Source organism: Lichenostomus cassidix, chromosome 4, assembly GCF_008360975.1.
Source record: "Lichenostomus cassidix isolate B80296 chromosome 4, HeHo_3.0, whole genome shotgun sequence".
NCBI lineage: Eukaryota > Metazoa > Chordata > Aves > Passeriformes > Meliphagidae > Lichenostomus > Lichenostomus cassidix.
The window spans coordinates 27,339,750-27,361,650 of NC_139484.1; the positions used below are offsets into that span (position 1 = coordinate 27,339,750).

The 21,901-nt window shown below is 44.6% G+C and overlaps 2 protein-coding genes across 2 annotated transcripts; both read left to right on the top strand.

Moving 5' to 3' along the window:
- The first annotated feature begins 26 nt into the window (after nt 1-26).
- On the top strand, nt 27-5,612 carry LEPROTL1 (leptin receptor overlapping transcript like 1). The gene is made up of 4 exons (XM_085058454.1): nt 27-179; nt 397-472; nt 1,939-2,125; nt 3,155-5,612. The coding sequence occupies exons 1-4, from the start codon at nt 164-166 to the stop codon at nt 3,269-3,271; spliced, it is 396 nt and encodes a 131-aa protein (XP_084914580.1). The 5' UTR covers nt 27-163; the 3' UTR covers nt 3,272-5,612.
- Nucleotides 5,613-6,999: 1,387 nt separating this feature from the next.
- On the top strand, nt 7,000-20,838 carry SRP72 (signal recognition particle 72). Its single transcript, XM_085058455.1, has 19 exons — nt 7,000-7,157; nt 8,193-8,313; nt 9,944-10,067; nt 10,864-11,007; nt 11,781-11,892; nt 12,980-13,011; nt 13,601-13,725; nt 13,818-13,875; nt 14,052-14,183; nt 14,581-14,709; nt 15,206-15,278; nt 15,845-15,909; nt 16,882-16,977; nt 17,439-17,542; nt 18,149-18,226; nt 18,844-18,981; nt 19,240-19,277; nt 19,592-19,751; nt 20,582-20,838. The coding sequence occupies exons 1-19, from the start codon at nt 7,052-7,054 to the stop codon at nt 20,754-20,756; spliced, it is 2,010 nt and encodes a 669-aa protein (XP_084914581.1). The 5' UTR covers nt 7,000-7,051; the 3' UTR covers nt 20,757-20,838.
- The last annotated feature ends 1,063 nt before the right edge of the window (nt 20,839-21,901 follow it).

The following is a 21,901-nucleotide window of genomic DNA, read 5'->3' on the forward strand; positions in this document are numbered from 1 at the left end:
GCCCGGGGGCGAGGTGCCGCGGCGGGACCTGCGCGCGACACGTCCGAGCGTCACGGGGCCGTGCCCCGCCCCTCCCCAGGAGCGGCTTCCGCTTCCGCGCGGCACTTCCGCTTCCCGGCGCGCGCCTCTCCGGTGCGGCGCGGCTGGCGGGACGGGCGGCGCCATGGCGGGAATCAAAGGTGAGGCGGCCCCGGTAACGGCAGGCCTGCGCGGCCTGCGCCGGGAGGGGCCGGGCGGGGCGGGGCGGGCCGCGGGAGCTCTCGGGCTCCCGAGAGTCTCCCCGCTCCGCCGGGTGGCCGGGGCTGCGCTAAGCCCCGCGTTGGTTTGCGGGCCGCGGTCGGTGCTTTACACGGGGCGTTGTACCCTTCATGTTGGCTCGATTTGTTCTCGTTGTAGCCCTGATCAGCCTGTCCTTTGGGGGAGCGGTCGGACTGATGTTCTTGATGCTCGGATGTGCCCTTCCCCAGTACAAGTACCGTGCACTCTCTTTCTATTCTTCATTTCTTTCCTGTGTGTCTAGAACTCCAGGGTAGTCCGGCTTCCATAGCGATGCATTGATAAGTCTTCTCTGTGCAGGAGGGGCCTTAGGTTTTTTTGGGTGGGGTTTTTGTTTGGGTTTTTTTGTTTGTTGTTTTGGGGGTTTTTTGGGTGGGGTTTTTTGTTTGTGTTTGTTTTGGGTTTTTTTTTGGTGTTAGGGTTTATTTGGATTTTCAGAAGATTGAGGTGGAGGAAAAAAGGCCATCCAGCATTTAATTAACCCTAAAGTGTGATGGTAGCAAAAGTTAAACTACCAGGCCTGGCTGCAGACTGAAAGGATACACTGCCTTGGGTATCTCGACTGGTGTCCCACTGTGGCTGACAAGCAGACAGCAGCATCTCCTGACGTGAGCAGCGAGGGAAGCCTTTGCATTTTCTGTGGCTGCCTAGTGGCAGCTGGGTTGTTGGTGACTAGCAGGTGGACCTCTGGCCGTGTCCCACACTGGTAGTGTAGCATCTCGAATAATTGCAGCTGCTATCGTACTTTCCCTACTTCGATTCCTATCTCTTAGTTTTCAGGAAACAGCAGTAAAGTATAGTAGCCTCAGTATAGTAGTTTTCAGTGAGTAGCAGACTTAAGTGTTCAGATAGTAAGGGCTATGGCTTTGACTCTTTGTAAGTGAATGCTGATTTTACAGAAAATATTTTAAATTTATTTATTCAGTGTTGAATAAATGCCAAATATTCTGTCATTGGTTGTAAATTGCAGTTCTCTACAGGTATGGCTAGAATTCTTGAGCCAGCTTTCTTCTGTTACAAAACCAGGGCTGGTGACAAACCCTTGGGAAGGAGATCCTTATGCAGTAGCCTTTTAAACAAAGCAGTAAAGCTTTATTGAAACAATGTGCACCTGCATTTGTGTGCCTGAGAAATCTAGAGAGCTGCAAGAAATAAAACACAGTGTTACCAACTATGGTGGTGTTGTAGTTTTTGCAGGATTCTGCCAGTTGCGGTCAGATTAAAAAAAGGTCTTGGTTCCCCACAATTGCTGAGTATTGGCCAAGAACAGTACTTTGCTCCATGTGTGCATTGAAAGCTTATGGACAAAATGACATAAGGGCCCTGCAAAGGTACCTCTGCAATTCTTAAGTACAGCTGACAGGATAAACTTGGAGTTAAGCTCATCTTGTGAGGTGGCATTAGATTTAGGCTTGCTTAGTGAAAGCTTGCTTTATGAATATCGTGTTAGTGAGCTCTGCTGCTGTTGAGGTCAGCCAAAGCCACTCACAAACATGGCCTGCTGGATTAATGTCAGCTCATTCCAAGGCAAAGGATTTGCTTTCTCTGGACTTGTCTGTCTTTCCTAAATGGGGATGCTGGATGGGGAAAACACGTTGTATTGATTTTAGGAGGAGCAGGAAGTAAACGAAATTGACTAAAGCTTTTTTTCTCCTTTTTCAGCCAGTACTGGCCACTGTTTGTTCTGTTTTTTTACATCCTTTCTCCGATCCCGTACTGCATAGCAAGAAGGTTGGTGGATGACACGGATGCTACAAGTAACGCCTGCAAGGAGCTGGCGATATTCCTTACAACAGGCATTGTGGTCTCAGCATTTGGGCTGCCTATAGTGTTTGCAAGAGCAGAACTGGTTAGTAATATTTCAACCTGTGATTATTTTTTTTTCCTAGAAAACTTTGTCCTTTGTGTTTGTTGTTTGGTTTTTTTTTTAATTGAAGATAAAGGTTTCCTGCACTAAATAACTCCTATAATTACATACTTTTGGAACCAGACTAAGAGTTCTTTTGGCAGGAAAAATTAATACAGAAATGGGAGCATGGCAGAACATTGTGATTGCCAATTGCTTCACAGGGTCCTGGAATAAAGCCTAACAATGCAATGCAGAGTAAATGAGACAGAAAATACTGTGAAAACTTAACAGGGAAGTAACCAAATACAGAAGGGTAAAGAATGCTTTGAAGGCAGTTTGTGGAATAGTTGGGCTAAAGCAGCATGAATAAACAAACAAACAAAACCAAAAAAAAAAAAGCATTTTTGTACTCACTGTAAATAATATTGGTGTAATTTTTTTCAACTTCCAGGTTCTTATTATACAGCTTTTCACTAAAATACTTCAAAAGCTCACTTTGTTTGTGTGAATGTCAGAAAGCTCTACCAAGTCAAAAAACACGAAGTGCATTTTGATAAACGTCTTTAGGCAAGAAGAGCTCAGATGGGCAGTTTGCATGCCACACACCCTTTGAGTAATCCACTTACTCTCCTGTGAAAACATTCACCTCCTTTTTTGTTGCTTGGATATCTGCTGATGTTTTGTAGACCTTAAATATCTGTTTGAAAAAGTCTAGCAACATAGCTGGGCTGCAGATGTGTTTGATGCTGTTGTCTAGCCTTACTTTACATACCAAACCAGTTGTGCCTGCTAGCCAATGCTTTGAGTACAGCTGGAAGAAACTTGCAGTGCTGCTTGGCTGGCTATGAGTTGGTCAAGTAATTTTGGGTAAACCCAGCTTGCTTGGTGTAACCACAAATAATGAGACACCGCCTCTTGCATCATGGTCATGTTACTGAACGTTGTCAAGAATGGGTTAATAAGATGTTACCTTTTGTCTTGTTAGTGTTCAGCTTAAAACGTGTCTAACCAAATTCCCCCTGTTCACAGATTTACTGGGGTGCGTGTGCACTCGTTCTTACCGGGAATACAGTCATCTTTGCCACAATCCTAGGATTTTTCTTGGTCTTTGGCAGCAATGATGACTTCAGCTGGCAGCAGTGGTGAAAGGAAGATAAGAGAACTATCCACAGGCATCTTATCATGCAGTGGCCATCCATACAAATGAGAGAATGGGCAATAAAGAGAAGTAGCGTAGCAAGCCTCTTGAGTATTCTAGATGCTCCTTTTGACGTTGTTCGTTCTGAGTGTACTACTGTTGCTGACAGGGTTTCTACGTTTTTATGAAGTGGAGAAATGATTGATTTCATTTTTACCTATGGTATGTTTTTAGGTGCTCTCTTGGTTTAAAATTGTCATCTTTCTGTCCAATGTTTTATGTGAAGCTTTAAACCAGGAACGACATTTAAACATAGTTTCAAAGATTTAAACTGGGGGGTTTTGTTGGGGTTTTTCTTTGTTGTTGGGGTTTTTTTGGTTTTGTTTTTTAAGTTAAACATTAATACTGTGTTTCAATTTTACTTTTTTTCATACCAGGATTAAATTATATACAAGCTGAATGGAGGTAAGAGATTGTCCACCACCACTGCCAATTACCAGATCAATAGATTGTTGCTATGCTTTAGCAGAGGCAAGGTGGGTTGGAAAATACCAGTTGCAGATTTTCTTCTGCCATTACCTCAGAATGGGTGATGAATGTTGATAGCCTTCATTTCAGGAGAAGGCTGAGGAGCAGGTAGAGTTATTTGGGAGAAAAGTCCTAAATTTTAACATCACTAGCTCTTTTACCTGCTTTGTTACTGATTCTGTGGATGTGACATTCAAATACTCTGTAAATGTATTGATGTTGACATACAAAACTAAAGTGTATTGTAGGGGAAGAGAAAATGATGTTTAAATTCCATTTTTAAGGAAAAGTATCTTTTGAACTCTTTATAAGTATTGTATGGTTTTGAACTTTTATGTCAACTTTTTACCACAAAGATGGTAAAATGTTCATGTATGGAACTACTGGTCTATGTTAATTTGAAGCATATACAAAGCTATTTCCTCCTCCCCCTTTTTAATTTATTTTATACATAGCATATATATATATAAAAATATATAATAAAACAGCTTTTAAAATGTAGTTTAAAACTTTGTGTTAAACTTGCCTAGGAATGAGTTCCGCCCCCCCCTTTTTTTTCTTTCTTTTTTTCCCCTCACAATGCAGTTGAGGCACAACTTTTTCGGAAGTCACTGGCTGAACTGATTTCACTGACTGTTTTTAAGTTCTTATGCACTATTGGTTAATAAGATATACTGTTATGTCTGTAACTGTAGCTTGTGTTCTGTAAGATTGCACATGTAGCTTCAAGTATTTAAGACAAGTTTTCTGCATACCTCTCAATTGTCTAGATTTTTCATTTGAAGAAATCTGCCACTAGACATTCCATCACAACACAGTTCATGAATACCACTTAACCAGGTTTGCCTGTACCACATGCAGTGGTATAAACTTACTTCCAAACTGTATTCAGTTCTTTAAAAATAAGTCTATGAAACTTAACCATGTGTAATTAAAAGCTGACAATTGCTTAGATTTTGCTTTACAGTATGAAAAAGCACAGAACTGTGGGTCTTGGCTGTAATATTGTGCAGATGTAAACAAAGTATAAAGCTTGCATAGATAGATATATATATATATATTCATAAATGTATATGAATATATACAAAGTCTGATAGTAATGGGGTGTGCTCCAGGAACTGGTACTGGCAAGTGGGGGCAGCAGGGGTGTAGGTACCTACACACACTGCTTTGTTAAGGTCCTGTGTGTGAAACACAGCAACAAGCAGGTGCTTAGACTCCAGTCCAGAGCAGACAGTGTTTGAAGCATAAGCAAGTGCTTCACCAGGCTGCCTGTCATGGTGGCATTTGGAGCTGCGTGAGGGCTGTAGGATCACGTTTCTTCCCCTTTTTCAGTGAGACTTCTGCACCCACATACCCAGCACAACAGAGGCTTCAGAAAATCTTTCAAACCGGTGGCTAAAGTTGCAGTCCTCTGCAGTCCTTACAAAGGAGGAATGCCCAGGACTTGTACAAATATGAATCTGTTACATATTTCTTTTTCATATCAGGAACTGTTTTCTTCTTCATTCCTGAAGGCACATAATGCTACTCTCTGGATCACTGGTCATGAAGCTGACTGTGTATGTATTGGTGGTGCATTTTTTGTTTGTTGATTGCATTACAGCACTCCCTCCTTGCTTGCACACCAAGTGTGTGCAGTATTGCTCTGATTTATGAGTGGGACACTTGAGAGGTATGATCCTTCCATATAATATGCACTGAGATTGTGTTACCATCCTTCTAGAGGGAAAACTTTGAGCGATAAAAATTTTAGCAATCTTGAGTTCTGTATGTTTAATCAAAAAATACTCTAATAAAAAGAGTATTTTGTTTAAAGTATTAAGTTTTTTTCATTTCTTTAATTTTGTCATTCGTGTGGAAGAGATGACACCAGATTGCTCAGTAGTTCTTCAGAGTGAGTATTTGTGTTGTTTACGTGGGACTGCTCTATAAAACAACTCCAGTGTCCAAGTTGCACTGAGCTGATGTTGTTGGTCATAGCTCACATTGAAGCTTTTTCTTCAGTTCCTGTTTGAAAGCCAAATCCTGATATGTTGGTGGCGTTATATATAAAGTGATGGCCACCTTTACCCTCTGATGTATTTATAACTTTACAATTTAAAAAAAAAAACTCCACAGCCTTTGTGATATTTCTAATAATGACATTTCTGAAATTTGAAAACTGATGATTGATGCCAGTCTTTTAGCAGAAAAAAGTAGTGGGAGTTGGTTGGTGGAAAATCCTTCTGAGGTGAGCAATCACCCCTTCGCTCTCCACACACACTCACTTTGGTCAAAACACTGGAAGGGGAGTGGAGTTATTTGGCAATAACAGGTGCTATATCTGCACAGTTTTCTGATGAAATCAAAATTAATCAGAATTGCTGAATATGCTGAGCTGGAATCCCATCAGGATGATGGAGTCCAACTCCTGTCCCTGTGCAGGAAGCTCCCCAGAATTACACCATGTGCCTGAAAGCATTTTCCAAAAGCTTCTTGAATTCTGTCAGGCTTGGTGCTGTGACCCCTTCCTGGGGGGAGCCCATTCCAGGGCTGGCCACGCTCTGGGTGAAGAATCTTCTCCTGATGTGTAGTCTAAACCTCCCCTGACTGAGCTCCATTCCATTTCCTTGAGTCCTGTCACAGGTCACCAGAGTGAAGAGGTCGGTACTTGCCCCTCCTCTTCCCCTCAGGGTGATGAAGACCACACTGAGGTGCTCTCCTCTCTGCAGGCCGATCACACCAAGTGGCCTCTGACGCTCCTCATACAGCTTCCTCTCGAGGCCTTTCGCCGTTCTTTGGACACTCAGTGTCTTTCTTATACTGTGGCACCCCAAGCTGCCCCCAGCACTCGAGGTGAGGCTGCCCCAGTGCAGAGCAGAGCAGAGCAGGACAATCCCCTGCCTTGCCCGGCTGGCAATGCTGTGCCTGATGCCCTCAGGATGCAATTGTTCCTCCTGGCTGCCAGGGCACAGTGACTCATGTTCAACTTGCCAGTGACCTGGACCCGCAGGTCCCTCCGCACAGCGCTGCTCTCCAGCCTCTCGTTGCCCAGTATATACACCCAGCCAGGCTGCCCAGGTGCAGAACCCCGCTTGCCCTGTTGCCCTGCACCCTCGCAGCGCTGCCCGCCGGAGCACGCAGCAGGAAGGCGCAGGCACAACGGCACAGCGCCGCCCCGTGGCCACAGGAGGACACAGCAGGGGCGGGGCTCCGCCGGCACTTCCGCTTCCGGCGCGGCGCCGCTCGCGCGACGTGTGTCTGGTCCCGGTTTGAAGATGGCGGCCGCGGCGGGGGCGGCGGCGGCGGCGGGGCTGTGGAGCGAGGTGAACCGCTGCGGCCAGAACGGCGACTTCGCCCGCGCACTCAAGTCCGTCAACAAGAGTGAGTGCGGCGGCAGTGCCGCTCCCCGCCCCGCGGGTCTGTGGTCTCTGCCCGGGCGCGTTGGCCTTGTGGAGGGGCGCTGCCGTGTGGCGGGGGACGGGCGGGGACCGTCCAAAGGCGTCATGCCGGGAGAAGGGCTGCGGGCAAAGACTCCGGGGGTCTTACTGTGTCGAGGTAGATGGGAGCGGGGCAGCCGGGGCCTAGGATCTGCTACTACACCGCGACCATCGAGTGCCTCTGTGGCATCTCGCATCCCTTGCTGTGGACCAAGCTTTCGGAATTACTCGTGGGTTTTCCTTGCGTTTTGATCATGGGAGGATGGAGGGCTTTTCCCCCTGGAACTGGAGGAGTGGTGTTGTGTATATAGATCAACTGACTTGGGAGCAATAACTTGCATGGGACGAGAGTCCGTGGTGAGATGTGTTTTGGTGGTTTGGCATCCAAAACGGCATTGCAAGTATAAGGCACTTCATGGTTAGAAGTTCTGTCTTTGCCGCTTGTAGGCAGTAGGGATTCATCTCCTTTCCTGGAAAAGCTGGCATCCATGAAAAAAATCAAATAGCAAAAACCTATGCCTCTCTTGTAGTTCTCCCTCACTGTCTTCCACTGGCAGAAAGTTTTAGCATGTAAAGTGACTCCCTGACGAGAGCCACGCTGTTCTTCTGTACCAGCTGTTTTCTTTCCTGAATATCCTTTACGTGGCACTGGGGCCTTGGCACTGTGTTCTCTGCCTGGAAGTGAAATGCCAGTGACAGGTTTGTCCAGGTGTGTACAGCCCTTTTGGTGCACCTCTCTTCCAGACGTGTTAGCACAGTGGAGGCTGCAGGTAAGTTCAGGATGTATGCTGGATTCTTTTATCCTGATGGGGTTTGTTTCATGATCTGAGCCAAAGCAAGCCATGGCAGGACACTTTAGGTTGATGTGACCACTCTCTAGGATGGGTTTTTGCAGGTGCAACAATATGAGGCTCTTACAGAACCTGAGTGTGTTTGATAGTGAGTTGGATCATTGTGTTGAAACTGGTTTCTCCTCCAGTACTGCAGATCAACAAAGACGATGTGACTGCACTTCAGTGTAAAGTAGTGTGTCTTATCCAGAATGGGAACTTCAAGGAAGCCCTTGGTGTAATCAATACCCACACTAAAGTGTTAACCAGGTGAGTTGTGTCTTGCTGTGCTCTACAAAATATGAAACCCAAGTCCTTGAGAAGCTGCTGCAGCTTCAGTGGAGGGGACTAATAAGGCAGCAAAATAAAGGGGAGAATGTGCTCAGAGACATTGGAATTGCTCTTCTCAGTGAAACACTGATTTATGAGAGGGGGTGAGATGGGGTCTGGTTGAGTTTGACACAGTCCTAACATCTTGCTGTTATTGTTGAAGGGATTGTCCCTAACCTAGTCTTTGGCCACCTTCACATACTGATTCTGCTTGCAGATGTGGCTGGGTAGCATCGCTTGGTACAAGGGAAGGGGACAGATCTCACAGGGAGGGAAGTGAGAAGGGAGAAGCCCTTGTTGGTGGCAGTGAGCTGTTGGCTTTGCTTGGCTGTCTTACCATACTGCTCCTTAGGGTCCTGTTCTTTGACAGTCTGAAGGTACTGTCTCAACTTTTGGGGTGGTGCAAGCCCTTTGTGCATCCTCTCAAATTCAGGACCTTGGAGACAAATCATGTTTGAGAACAAGTCAAGCTTCCCATTTGTGTCATTTAGACTCTTAATTTTCTTCCTGATAACAATGCTCTTTGTGCAGTGACTAGGATGAAATAGTGCTACCCAAGAGTTAGCTGGCAGCAAAATTTTTGCTATTTCAGATACTGTTTTTATTAAGGAACTTCCCTGAAAAGTGTTTTGAAGTTATCAGTGTGATGAAATATACCTATAATTTTTTCAGCCTCACTCTACTGTGTCTCTTTCTGTGTTCTGTAGAACAAGGAAAGTGATGGTTCTTGGTCTGTCTTGAAGTTCTCCTGTCCTGCAGTGAGGCTGGCTTTGCTTTGCTTTGCTTTGCTGTAATTCTAAATGCCATTAATTTTCAAACATCCTTAATACTCAGTTGAATCGAGATCATTCTAAATAGGCAAAGAAAAGCTGTTAATAAGTGGCTTCAGGCATGAACAAAAGGAATTGCTGATTAATTTTCATTTGGCTTAAGTGGTAACTTGGTGGGTAGGTGGAATGTAGCATTCTAGGCTCTGCTTCTTTGAGAATGCTTCCCTGCTGGTCTGAGCTTGCTTTGAAGCCAATCTTATGTTGGCAAAAGCAAACCCTTTTGCTGCAGTTCTGCTGCAATGATATTTCAAAATAGGTTAATGTTACCTTTGTCTTGGTATCAGCCTGTGAGTGGGACTGTGTTTTATACCTTTTGCTTTCTCTTTGAGCCAATTGTCTTTAAAAGTTTGCTGTAACAATATTTCATTGTAATGTAATGCCTTCTCATTAAGAAAACGTCATGGAATTAAGTTTGCTATTGTTTTACTTTTTAAGCATTTGATTAGCATAATCAGTAGGCGGCCTGGAGCAGAGAGGATTTGGAATGCTATGTATGTGGAAATGCCATTAAAAAGGAAACTTTTTTTGGATGAAGTTTTGATATGCTTTCTCTGTTGAACACAAAGTAGATAGAAGATACTTTCAGTGCTCAACAGATACATAATTCAGTAATCTGGGATCATGTGTTTGGATTTTGGTTATGTAGCAGTATATGACTAATTAGGGCTGGTTATATGTGGGTGAATGCTGTTGAATGAAAACTCTAGTGCATGCTGTCAGCCTTTGTCTTGTCCTTGCAGTGACATTATTGCCTTTGAGAAGGCCTACTGTGAATACAGGTTGAACCGTATTGAAAGTGCTCTCAAGACCATTCAGAGTGCCAGTCACCAGACAGACAAACTGAAGGAGCTTTATGGACAAGTGGTAATTACAAGCTTTTCTTCCTGCTGGGAGTTTCATGTGCTGGATGCCTCCTCTAATGGGGGGCAATTATGGGGACAGAATTTCCTTTCGCTGGCTTGAAGGTAAGGACAGGTACAGTTCCAACTGCTCAAACTTCTGTGGAACTTCAGTTGCCTGTTTCTGGAGGCAGAGTCATCATCTTATTCCCACTGAACCAAAGCAGTAAGTTTGTGACTCCCACTCCCTTCCTGGGTCTGGCCTGGTATTAGCCATCTGGTTGAGGATGGAAGAGATCTGATGGGATTTGTTTGTGGTTCAGCCATCTGTTTGCATTAGATACCTGTTCAGGAATGGTTTGTGGGACCTGACATCTCAGGCATTGAAAGTGATGCAGAAAAACAGTTATGCTTTTTCCTCTCATTTTTTCCTGGTTGATCAGAATAGTTTTGTGAAGAATTGGCTATCTTCTCCCAGCTGCATGAAAGACCATTCATTTAATTTCTTTCTTAGAGAGGCGATCTAATTTGGAAGAAGGCTGTTTGAGGACAAAACTGAGTAAACTGCTGCTTTTAAAGAAGCTGGTTTAGGAGTAAGAGCTGTGTCATTTTTGTGCAGGTATCTGGTGTCATTGCTTGAGTCCTTCCAAGTGTAGTCTATATAGTTTGCCCTTAAAGGTAGATGCAAATGTTAGTAATGTTCAGCTTAAAACATATGATGCTCTGTTGCCCCCAGTCCATGGGGAGGGAGGAAGGAGGCTGTAGTTACCAACATGCACAGAAGAATACTGTTCTGAAGGCTAATCCCTTTCCTTTCTCAGCTGTACAGACTGGAGCGCTACGATGATTGTCTGGCTGCATATAGGGATCTCATCCGCAACTCCCAGGACGAGTATGAGGAAGAGAGAAAAACCAACCTCTCTGCTGTTGTGGCAGCACAAAGCACATGGGAGAAGGTGGTGCCAGTAAGTGAGTATGTGTGTCTATGTGTGTAAGAGTGAGAGCCAAGGAATAAAGTATGCAAATTCTATTGGAATTGTAGATATTGAACAGGACAGAAATGTGTTCCTTTCTCTTAATGACTTCTCTGTGTGTTGAAGATCACCTAGTGGTTTTCCCTGTATGGAGGAATAAATGCTGTTACTGTTCATGAATTATACTTCACCTTTGATCTCTAGACAGCTTGTACTATGAGATGTCAGAGCAGAGCAGGAAGTAGGTCTTCTGAACCTGCATTAGCAGAACACCTGTGGTGACTAGCACTTTCCTGTCTCATTGCCCTTTTGCCTAGGGTTAAAGTTAATTCCTCTAAACACCCAGCCGTGTTTGGGAATATTTTTGTTAATGAGCAGTGCAGATTGTAATGGTCATATTTGTTTAGAAATCCTTGTCCTTGGAGGTGTGCACAGCATGCTCAGCTTTCTGTTCAGTGCTGTGGATCCACTTTCTAAGCAGCAATTCTTACCTGCTCTCTTGCACCAGCCTAAGTAGTTCCCAGGGTCAGGCTGGTGTTTCCTTGCTGCCTTGTCAGTTGCTTCTGACTTTGTGCAGTGTGAGAGAAGATCCTTTGTGCTGCAACTTACTTGCCATGTGCATGCCCTGTTAAATTTGCCTCTTAAATTTATTTTGCAAGGATTAGTTTGAATGTACAGGAAGACTCCAGTTTGTGTCTGTTGCCTGTCAAATCTGTACAGATCAGTTCATGTTTATGCAATGTTATATTTGTTTTTCCTGCTAGGAGGATTTAGGCCTTCGAGAAGCTACCTATGAGCTGTGTTATAACAGTGCATGTGCATTGATTGGGCAAGGAAAGCTGAATGAAGCAATGAAAAAACTACAAAAAGCAGAAGGTAAAAGCCTGATGAGGTGAGAGGGAAGCTTTGTGTGATAGAAGTAGTTATTTGCTCTCTATATACGCAAATCAGAGGAAAAGAGGTTTTTGAGTATTTAAAAACTGACCAGCAGTAGGATTTATTGCAAAGCTGGCATTTTTGTAGAAGTATTCCTCTGCAGCTCTTTTCCAGAGCCATGCAGTATGTACAATCTCCTGACTCTCCTACAGTCCCCTGATTTGTGTTCAATAACTTTGTTCAGTTTTTTGGAGCCAGAAGTAGATGTGAGTGTAATCTCTTCTCCTAAGCATGAGATGTCTCATTTATTCTAAATCTTGATTTTGTTAGTGTAAGTATGTATTTAAACACATGCTATAAAAGTTCAAAATACTTCAGGTATGAAATTAGTATAAGCCAGTAAATGAGCTTTTTAGCAAAGAGGATTTTTTTTCTATGGGGTGAAAGGGGGTTTTTGTGTGTTTAAAGAAAAAGGCTGGGGAGAGAACTAGGAAGAACTAGTTTCTGTCTGATCTAATTCCCTTGCAGATAAATAGGTCATTTCTGTCCCAGTTTTGATGAAGAATAAGAGCTGTCCCATACAATTGATAAGCATGTGTAATTTGAACCTATGTCCTTTGATAGTAGTCCTTTGGAGAGCAAATAAGTGATGTTCCAGTGAAGTATGAGAAAGTTAAGAAGTGACTAGTAACGGGTACTGAAAACTAACAGAATTAGTGCTCCATAAAGGGTGATGTAATCTGAATATTGCAGGCTTGCAGCACTTAACTCACAAGCCTGTGAGCAGTTGCAGCTGAGTGATGCCTGTGGAACACATCAGGAGCTAGGTCTAAGGATTCAGGAGAGAAAATGAGTGTCTGGGAGGGACAGTATCTTCTGTGCCTTTGATATTTTTTCTGCATCATGTAATCTGCTCCCTCGTGCTCAGTCCCATCCACCATCAGGCTTCTAGTCTGCTGTACCCTTCTAGTACTGCAGGCGTTTCAGGGATACATGAAAAATTACTATGCTCCCCCATGCTTCTTGCCTGGTTTCTTTCCCCCTAAATCCTTCTAAAATGTGTTTTTCAATTTGTTTTTCCTTGTAGAGCTATGTCGCCAGTCGCTGTCAGAAGACTCTGTAAGTTCTTTATGTTGTTGTGGGGAGCGTTTGCTTTGCAGCCATGGGAGTGAGGGTGCAGTCACAAAGGGCAGTGAGCCAGAGGAGAGCCAGTGCTGCTCTGCTGGTACCAGCTTGTGAGGCTGGGGCAGCCATTATGGCTGTTGCATAAAGGCAGCTGACCCTGCAAGCTGTTTGCTGCTGTGCTCCTTGCATAGTTGCCTGTTCTGGTCCAGGTAGAATGGGTACAGGTTGTCTGAAACCTCCCTGTGACCTAAACCTGCTATGGATGAACAGTCTGAGTGGGTGGTGACCAACAGAGACTTTGTAACCAGTCATTGCACAGGGGCAGATTCAATGTACAAGTTAAGGTAATCTTCATATTCTCTCTGGAGTAGGTGAAACTTTCTTTTCTTTTCTGAACTTTTATCACTTCAACTCAGATATGCTTCTATTTGTGTTGTGGCTACAACCTTCACCTGTGGCAGCTGGGGTATTTTGCTACTTATACTGCTCAGGAATGCTCACAGACGTTGCCAGCAGAATGCTGAAGCCAGGGGAAGAGAGGTGAGATAGCAGCTTTTTACTTCTTGCTTTGATTTTCCTTCAGGATGTGACAGAGGAAGATATTGAGGCTGAACTGGCTATTATTCATGGTCAGATGGCTTATATCATGCAACTGCAGGGGCGTACAGAGGATGCTCTACAGCTCTACAATCAAATAATCAAGTTGAAGTAAGGGTTTTTTTAAAAACAAATGCTCAGCCTTCCATCTGTGAGAGACCACTGTTCAGTAAAAGTATGCTTTCTGCTTTTCTTACCTGCAGGCCTACAGATGTAGGACTTCTTGCTGTCATTGCAAATAATATCATCACAATTAACAAGGTATAGAATTTAATTGCAGTTACTCAGCTTGCTTCTCTTCTTTCCCTTCTATGGAAAGAAGGGAAATAACAAGGAAAGACTTTTTCTTAAACAGTAGTTACATTGCAGACCTAGGGACTTCTTCTTCTTCTTCAAGGAATGTAGTGAAATCTTCTCATGATGTGCAATTTCCCCAGGACCAAAATGTCTTTGATTCAAAGAAAAAGGTGAAGCTGACCAATGCAGAAGGTGTTGAGCATAAACTCTCCAAGAAGCAGCTCCAGGCGATTGAATTCAACAAAGCTTTGCTTGCAATGTACACTAACCAGGTAGGGGAAACTGATCTGCAGTAAGTAGCTACAGATTAAATCCATGGGAGTTGGACTGAGCAAAAATGGAGATGCAGCTGTTCTATGTCAGAAGTTAAGACTACTTGGTTTAGGCACATAAGGAGAAAAACAAAATGATCCCAAAAAACACAACTGTCTGTGTAGTGTCTTGGGTATTGCTGTAGGGATGACAGTGTGGAGATAAGTAAAAGACGAAAGCGGTGTGGGAGTTCTCAGATGTATCTGAAGTGCCACGAAGAGGACTTTTCTTGATTCTGTGTACTTATTTCAGGGAATTCATCCCTAATATCTCTTCTTAGATACTGTTGGTTTCTTAGCCCTGTGTAAGGTGCTCGGAGAGGCTGAGAAAAGTGTATTCTCTCTTTCCACTCCTCAGGCAGATCAGTGCCGCAAGCTGTCAGCAAGTCTGCAGTCCCAGAGCCCTGAGCATCTACTCCCTGTGCTTATCCAGGCAGCCCAGCTGTGTCGTGAGAAGCAGCATGCAAAGGCTGTAGGGCTTCTGCAGGTAGGTTAAGAGAAAGTTGGCCAAGTTCCATTTAAACTTTTGCTTCATGTTCTCCTATGCTGTTTTCCCTTTGTTTGGTTGGTTTGGTTTAAATTTCCGGGGGTATCTGACTTTCTATTTTGGTTTGGTTTAATGCTGCTGGAAAGCCTTCACACCCAACTGAGCAATTCTTTTTTTAAAGGGAAATAGTTCCCTTGCACCTCTGAATTTTATGCTTAGGAAACTGTAATAGACTTCTAGGGGGTAAGCAGTAGGCTTTGCTGCTCTATTTACAAGCAGTTTGCAACACCCTTTTTTGGAGGGAATGAGTGGCCTGAGACAGATATCTGAAAGGATGCACTTAGGGGTCCTCCTCTGCTGTGTGCTGAAGCCTGCATGTTCTGGAAAGCTTCCTTTGGCTCTTGCCAGTTTGCTGTGACTGAGCATGACATGATTCACCAAAGCAGCAGCCTGGTACCCACTCACAACTTGAATTGCTGTTTCTTCTGACTCTCAGGACTTTGCAGACCAGCACCCTGCCAATGCAGCTGAGATCAAGCTGACGATGGCCCAACTGAAAATTGCTCAAGGTATCTAGTGTCCTCCTTTGTTGGGAAGTGTCTGCACATGATAATGGTTCAAGGGGTAAGAGAAACAGACTTGAAGGCAATCTTTGCTGCAGTTAGTGTTGTGACAGGGTGCAGAGCAGAGATACTTTCAGTCAGGCAATACATATATATTTAGCTATGGCAGGATAATGCTTATAGCTTAATGTCTGAATACACAGGCTCCACAGATTGCCAGCAGAAATGCCCACAGTCTCTGTGAATAATAGGGCTGAGTCTATTCTGGGCCAGGATGATCTTGGGAGCAGTGTAGGGCTCCCTAATGGTACCATTCCTGTATATGGCTGGGCACCACAGACCTGCACCTGAAGCTGCCTGGTAGCTAAAGCTTGCTCCTGAACCCTTGCAGGATGTGGCAAGAGCAGAAAGGTCTATTGTGTGGAGGCTTGTGCTTAATTCCTGGAATGGGGCAGATATTGTGAGGAGGGGAATTGTTCTGTCCCCATTGTTTACCTTTGGCTTGAAGTTAACTGGTGGGATGAAGTGTTGCCATGCCACTCAGAGTGTATTCTTCCTTGTCACTCTACTAGGCAGTGTCACCAAAGCCTGCATGATCCTGAGGAGCATAGAAGAACTGCAGCACAAGCCTGGTATGGTAAGCAAAACTCAGTCTGAACTGTATGAGGTTTTTCCCTTGTAGGAGAGCTTTTCACTGCCTGCTCCTTTTTGCCTCTTCCCTGTGGTTTTCACTTGACTTGAGTGTCTGCAGGGATTTTGAGCCCATCTTCCTTGTCTTGAACAAAGGTGGTATTACGACTTGCTTCAGGTAGCTTGAACTTAGCCACAGAAGTACTCTGTCAGAGGGATGCTCTCTGCCTGCATTCCCGCTCGCTTGTAATCTCTCAGTCCTGCATGTTGCCTGGATTTATTTGCATAACATGACTGGAGCAACTGCTGGTTGCTGGTATGTACTCCTGGGACATTTTAGAAGTTGCTTCAGGACTATGGGCCTTCAGGGGCAAGTGCCACGTGTTCCATCCCTTCAGCATCACTCTGGCCTGCATGCTTATCCATACCTGGTATTCTGAAAAGCTTGATGACGTTCTAAATGCTCACATGTTCAGCATAAGCATTATGAACAGGGGCTGATAGTTGTGGATCTGTTCCAATTGCAGTGTGAATAATCAGAGTAATTTATACAGGCAATTAACAGTAACAGCTCCTTGCCCTGGGTCCCCTCTACTTGTGACTGAGATGTCGGCAAATGGATGGTATCCTTATCATCTCTTCAGTGCTGATTTCTTTTTTCATAGCTCTTGGGGTAGAGAATGGGGGATGAAAAAGGGTTTCTAATGAAACTGAGTCCCGTGATAAGCAAATAAAGTGCCAAGACAAAGAGATTCCTTTTGCGAATGCGGTCTTAGGCTTGTATTGTCGGAAAAAGATGGTGGGGACATAGGAAGATCTGACCTGGGTATTTGCCTCTTACCATAGCTGTTTTTTAGGGACACAGCAGAAAGCTCACACTGACTCTGCTTTTGGGAAATCCCATCCTTAAACTGCTGACACTCTGGCTACAGACAATTTGTATGAAGATCTGCTATATATTGCTCTTGAATGTTTGCAGGTGTCTGCGTTGGTGACAATGTACAGTCATGAAGAGGATATTGACAGTGCAATTGAGGTCTTCACACAGGCTATCCAGTGGTATCAGCAATTCCAGGCAAGTCAGACCAGACAAGCTAATGTGCAAGAATATATCCTGGTATCTTCTAGCTAGTCCAATTCAGCTTTTCTTGTTGATGTGTAGCCCCACCAGTTATCCAGATAGGGGTTTGGAGATGTAGGAGCTCCTGTTTTGTGAACATTTATCAGTGTTATATGATTTTAGATGTGTTGCAAATAGGGAGCAGCAGCTCCTGTCAGATTAGGAGAGTGTCATCAATGGGTACCCAAATCTAGTAATCAGGAATCCTCCCTGATGGGAAAACATGGTGGAGCAGCAAGGTGGCTTGTCCCGTGAAGTTCTGCCTCACTTCCCAGAATACAAAGGTGGTCTGCTTTCTGCATGACAGGATGTTGACTCAGTTCTCTTTGGCCAGGCCTCAGGGGCATTAAAGCCAGCTAGAGCTGGACTCCATGCTGTGATAATGAGGAACTAATTATGGCTGCTGTGTTTTTCAGCCAAAGTCTCCTGTCCACTTGTCACTGATAAGGGAAGCTGCCAACTTCAAACTAAAGCATGGCAGGAAGAAGGAAGCAATCAGCGACTTGGAGGAGCTCTGGAAGTGAGTTGGGTGGTTGCTGAGCAGCAGGTCTCCACCAAGAGTCCTCTGCAAGCTGTCTGGTGGCAGGGAGTGTCTGACAATTTTGATTGACTGGTGGCTGTCCTTTAGTGTTGCTTTTGCACAGGGGCTTCAATGCAAGGCCATATTTTGGAAGGAGGGGAGATAATTAATTTGATCTGTAGTTGATGTCCACTTGAAAACCTGTTAGACTTGTCCCCAAGGCCTCCTGTGTGCAGTGAACATTGTTTTGGTGACTGGGGTGCAGGTTTTTTTAGTGCTACAAAAATGTGGATATCTAGGTTTTAGTTTCTTTTGTGCATTTAATGGGATCTTTTATTGCGGGGAAGTGTTAACTTGCCTTTGCTACTGAGTTTTTCATCTTTCATTGACTGCCTCATGACACTGTGTAGTTGTCTGCTCCTCCATTTGTCCACACCAGCGATGTTTGGTGATGTGCTCTGGAGGAGACCACATACTAACATGCCTGTCCCCCCAGATAGCGGCTGTGCTGCAGCAGTAAACACTGTGTGGTATAACCAGTCTTTGGGATGAGTAACATTGGTAACTTGGTCCTTTTCTGTTTGTTTTGTTTTGTCCCCTACAAAGGCAAAACCCAAAAGATGTGCATACTCTGGCACAGCTTATCTCTGCCTATTCCCTGGTTGACCCTGAAAAAGCTAAAGTGTATCCTTTTAATGGTGGTGAAAGAGGTGTTTGGGTGTTGCTTCCTTGAATTTTCAGCTGTATGGGGACTTCAGACCCACTCTCACCTGAAGAAAGGCAAGGAACCTCTCCAGAACAGCTACATATCCAGGTCAAGTCATCTGGAGCTACTTTATTTCTCTAATTGGCATCATTACTGTGATATCTCAGGACCCTTTTATCTTTGGCCTCCTTCTCTTTGAGAATTAATAAGGTGAAGCCAAAAATAAGAGTACCTCCATCTTTTCTGTTGGAATCTTAAACCTCCGGTAGTAATGCAGTGCTGATAAAATATGGCTAAGCTCTTGGGCACCCAAAATACAGTTCACATACTGCTTTTGTCACCTAAGTCACTTTCACAGGAAGTTGCTCCCTGTGTCCCCATATTAATGAGAGAAAAATGAAGCAGATGGCGATTAAGCAGCTCATCCCAGCTTGTGTAAGAAGCTGGTGAGAGAGATGGAAATAGCCCCATAGGTCTGTCTGGTGTCTGCATTGCTAACAGACAGAATTTATCCAAGCTGAAGTTGCCTCTTCTGTCTGGAAGAACATGAGTGTTTACATGTGCTGGTTTGCATCCCTGAACTCTTACCTCACAGTCTTAGCAAACACTTGCCTTCCTCAGACACCATGTCCCTGAAAGTAGACGTTGATGCGCTGGAGAACTCCCATGGAGCAACCTATGTTCGGAAGAAAGCTGGGAAGCTCACTGGAGACAACCAGCAGAAGGAGCAAGGGTAAAGTGGTCTGCTATATTTTTTATTCCATTTTATTGCTGTAGCTCTGGTGCATCCTTCTTTGGGATGGTACAAGAACCATGCCTGGTGTGGTGAGGGCATTAATGCAGAAGCCAGGGTGGTGGAAAGGGAGCCTGTTTAACTGCAAGGAGCTTTATATAACAGCAGACCAAGAGAGAATGGTTAAGCTTTTTCCAGAGTTTTTAGTTGACTTGTCTCTGCTGTTATCAGTGTCTCGTTTCCGTTCTTGCTTTTCAGACAAGGGGAAGTGAAGAAAAAGAAGAAAAAAAAGAAGGGTAAGTTGTATTTCCTAGCTGTTGACGTAGCACAATTCCAGAGAGCTCACCAGATTGTTTCTTCAAATAGCCAGCCTCCAGGTCCCTGGGAGCTAGAGCTCTTTGCTAGGACTGGGTCTCTGGGAACCCAGATTTTCGTGATAGCTTGTATAGATGGGGCATTTTTCTACAGAAGTGAGAGCAACACCCATATAGGATGATGTGGTTGCTGTGCTCTTTGCGCTGCCTGACTACTGACATCCCATGCATGTCCCTTGGTGATGCCTCTTGTGTGTTGACCCCAATCTCATTTCCTGGCTCTGGATGTTCTGCAGGAAAGTTGCCGAAGAACTATGACCCCAAGGTGACTCCTGACCCGGAGCGGTGGCTTCCAATGCGAGAGCGGTCCTACTATCGTGGACGGAAGAAGGGCAAGAAGAAGGATCAGGTTGGCAAGGGGACTCAGGGTTTGACCACAGCTGGCTCCTCTGAACTGTAAGTACCCATTTTGCAAGGATTGATGTGGGGATTCACTCCTGGGCAGCTGGGAGGGCTGTGTTTGTATTGCTCTGCTGCAGCACTGTCACCACACCAACTGCAGGTAGCACAAATGACATTGTACTTTGCTGCTTGAACCTGCTGCCAGCTGCTCTCCCTGGAGATCCCTATAAGTTCCTGACAATCAATGTGGTTGTCATAGGATAGGCATGCTTGAAGGTGCCAAGGTGTCAATGAAATTCCCATAGTCTTTTAATGTGCTTTTCCCTAGCTTTGACAATGAGATGAATTTTGCATTCTTTTTCTTGAGCTATTTGCTTTCAAGTCTTTTGGCAGCTGCAGAACCATTAGCCATGATTTGAGGCAACACTGTACTTCTTTCTAAGCTGACACTAATTATTTGAGCTGGAATCAAGAATTTAAATTATGTGTGAAGCCTGAAGCAAGACGGTGACTTACTAGCATCTGAGAGGAAGGATGCTGGGTTTGCACTGCCTAAGAGTGGGGCCTGAAAGGCTTCTTGTATGTTGCATGATCTGTCACATGTCTATCCAAAAGTTAGCCTTGCTTTTGTTGTCAGGGACTTACACTGTCTAGTGGACATCAGTTAGAAGGTGATTACTGGCCTCTGGGACATGTTCCCATCATCCATCAGCTCCTTCCATATGTTGAAGTTTGTGTAAGGTCTCCTTGCAGGAGTGCCCTCCCGTACATAATGCTACCTTATGGGGCAGCTGCTATTTTCGCTGTCAGCTCCCTGCATTAGTACCACATCTCGTAGTTGGTTGTGAACCCACATGGTATCTCTTTCTCTTGTCTTCCTGCAGGGATGCCAGTAGAACTGCCAGCAGCCCACCTACCTCCCCTCGGCCCGGCAGCGGGGCAGCTGTATCGGCTACAAGTAATGTCATCCCTCCCAGGCACCAAAAACCCGCGGGTGCTCCAGCCACCAAGAAGAAACAGCAGCAGAAAAAGAAAAAAGGGGCTAAAGGAGGGTGGTAAAAAGCAGGATGTGTAACTTCCCTCCTTGAATAGGTGATGCTGGTTGCAGAATAAAGGTCAAAAGCAAGTGCTGGCGAAAGACTCTGGGCTGCCTTTCAGTGGTCTGGGGGGAGATGGGCTGGTATAGGTGCCGTGATGTGCCTGCTCACCAAGTTCCCTTCCTCACATTTGCCCTGACTGTGACTTGAGTTGTTGCCATCAGTCAAATGTAACCCCCAAGAAGAAATCTGTTTCTGTGCTGCCAGGCATTTAAGAGATATGGGATAATTAAGAATTTGGAAATGCAATGTTGTGCTCCTCCTGCATATGTCAGTTTCGGCCTTTAGCAGATCTGACAATGTGTGATGCAAGCACTGTCTTTTATGTCAATTGGTCATTGACCACCAAAGAGCGAAGGCACAAAGCATCTTAGAAAACAGCATCTGGGCTTTATTATACAGAATAAGATAATCTGAAGGGGGATAACAAGAGTGGTGAAATATATGGCAGCAGATTCAGTGTCCCATTTTCTGCAACCTGGCTGCCTTATTCTAAAGGGCTTCGCCAAATGAAGGTGAGCTGAATGTGTCTGGTTGTCTCAAGTGCACTTCCTACTCCTTTGGCCTTGACCCTACATTTCTATGAGTCGTATGTGTTGGGTTTATAAAAATAAGAGTGGTATAGCAGCAGGTCAGCTTAAGATCAGTGACTCTAGAGAGGGACCCACAACAAAAGAAATCCCCAAGAAATTACACCTTTGAGATTGTAAGTGCCCATCCTCCATGCGCCTTGCATGTACCTCTTGACCCAATGGTTATTTTTGGTCTGGATCTTTAGCACCTTACTGAGGTGTTTCTCTGTGTCCATGCAGGAAGGCTGTTAATGCTTCTTGTGAAGTTGCAGTTTCTGCTGATGGCTGTCTCCTTATCTTCTGGTGCACCTGCTTGCTGGCAGAGCATGGAAAACTAAAAAAGGTGATTTTTTTAAAATCACCTAAAAGAGTTAGGATAAATGTATTCATCGAGGAAAACAACAGTGTGTTATCACTGTTTATCTATCACACTATTCCTGTACTAAAGACAAAACACAGCAATGTACCAGCTACTAGGAAAATTACTAAGAAAACTGATTTTAGCTATGGAGGTGTAAATTCATGGTTTGCAGCC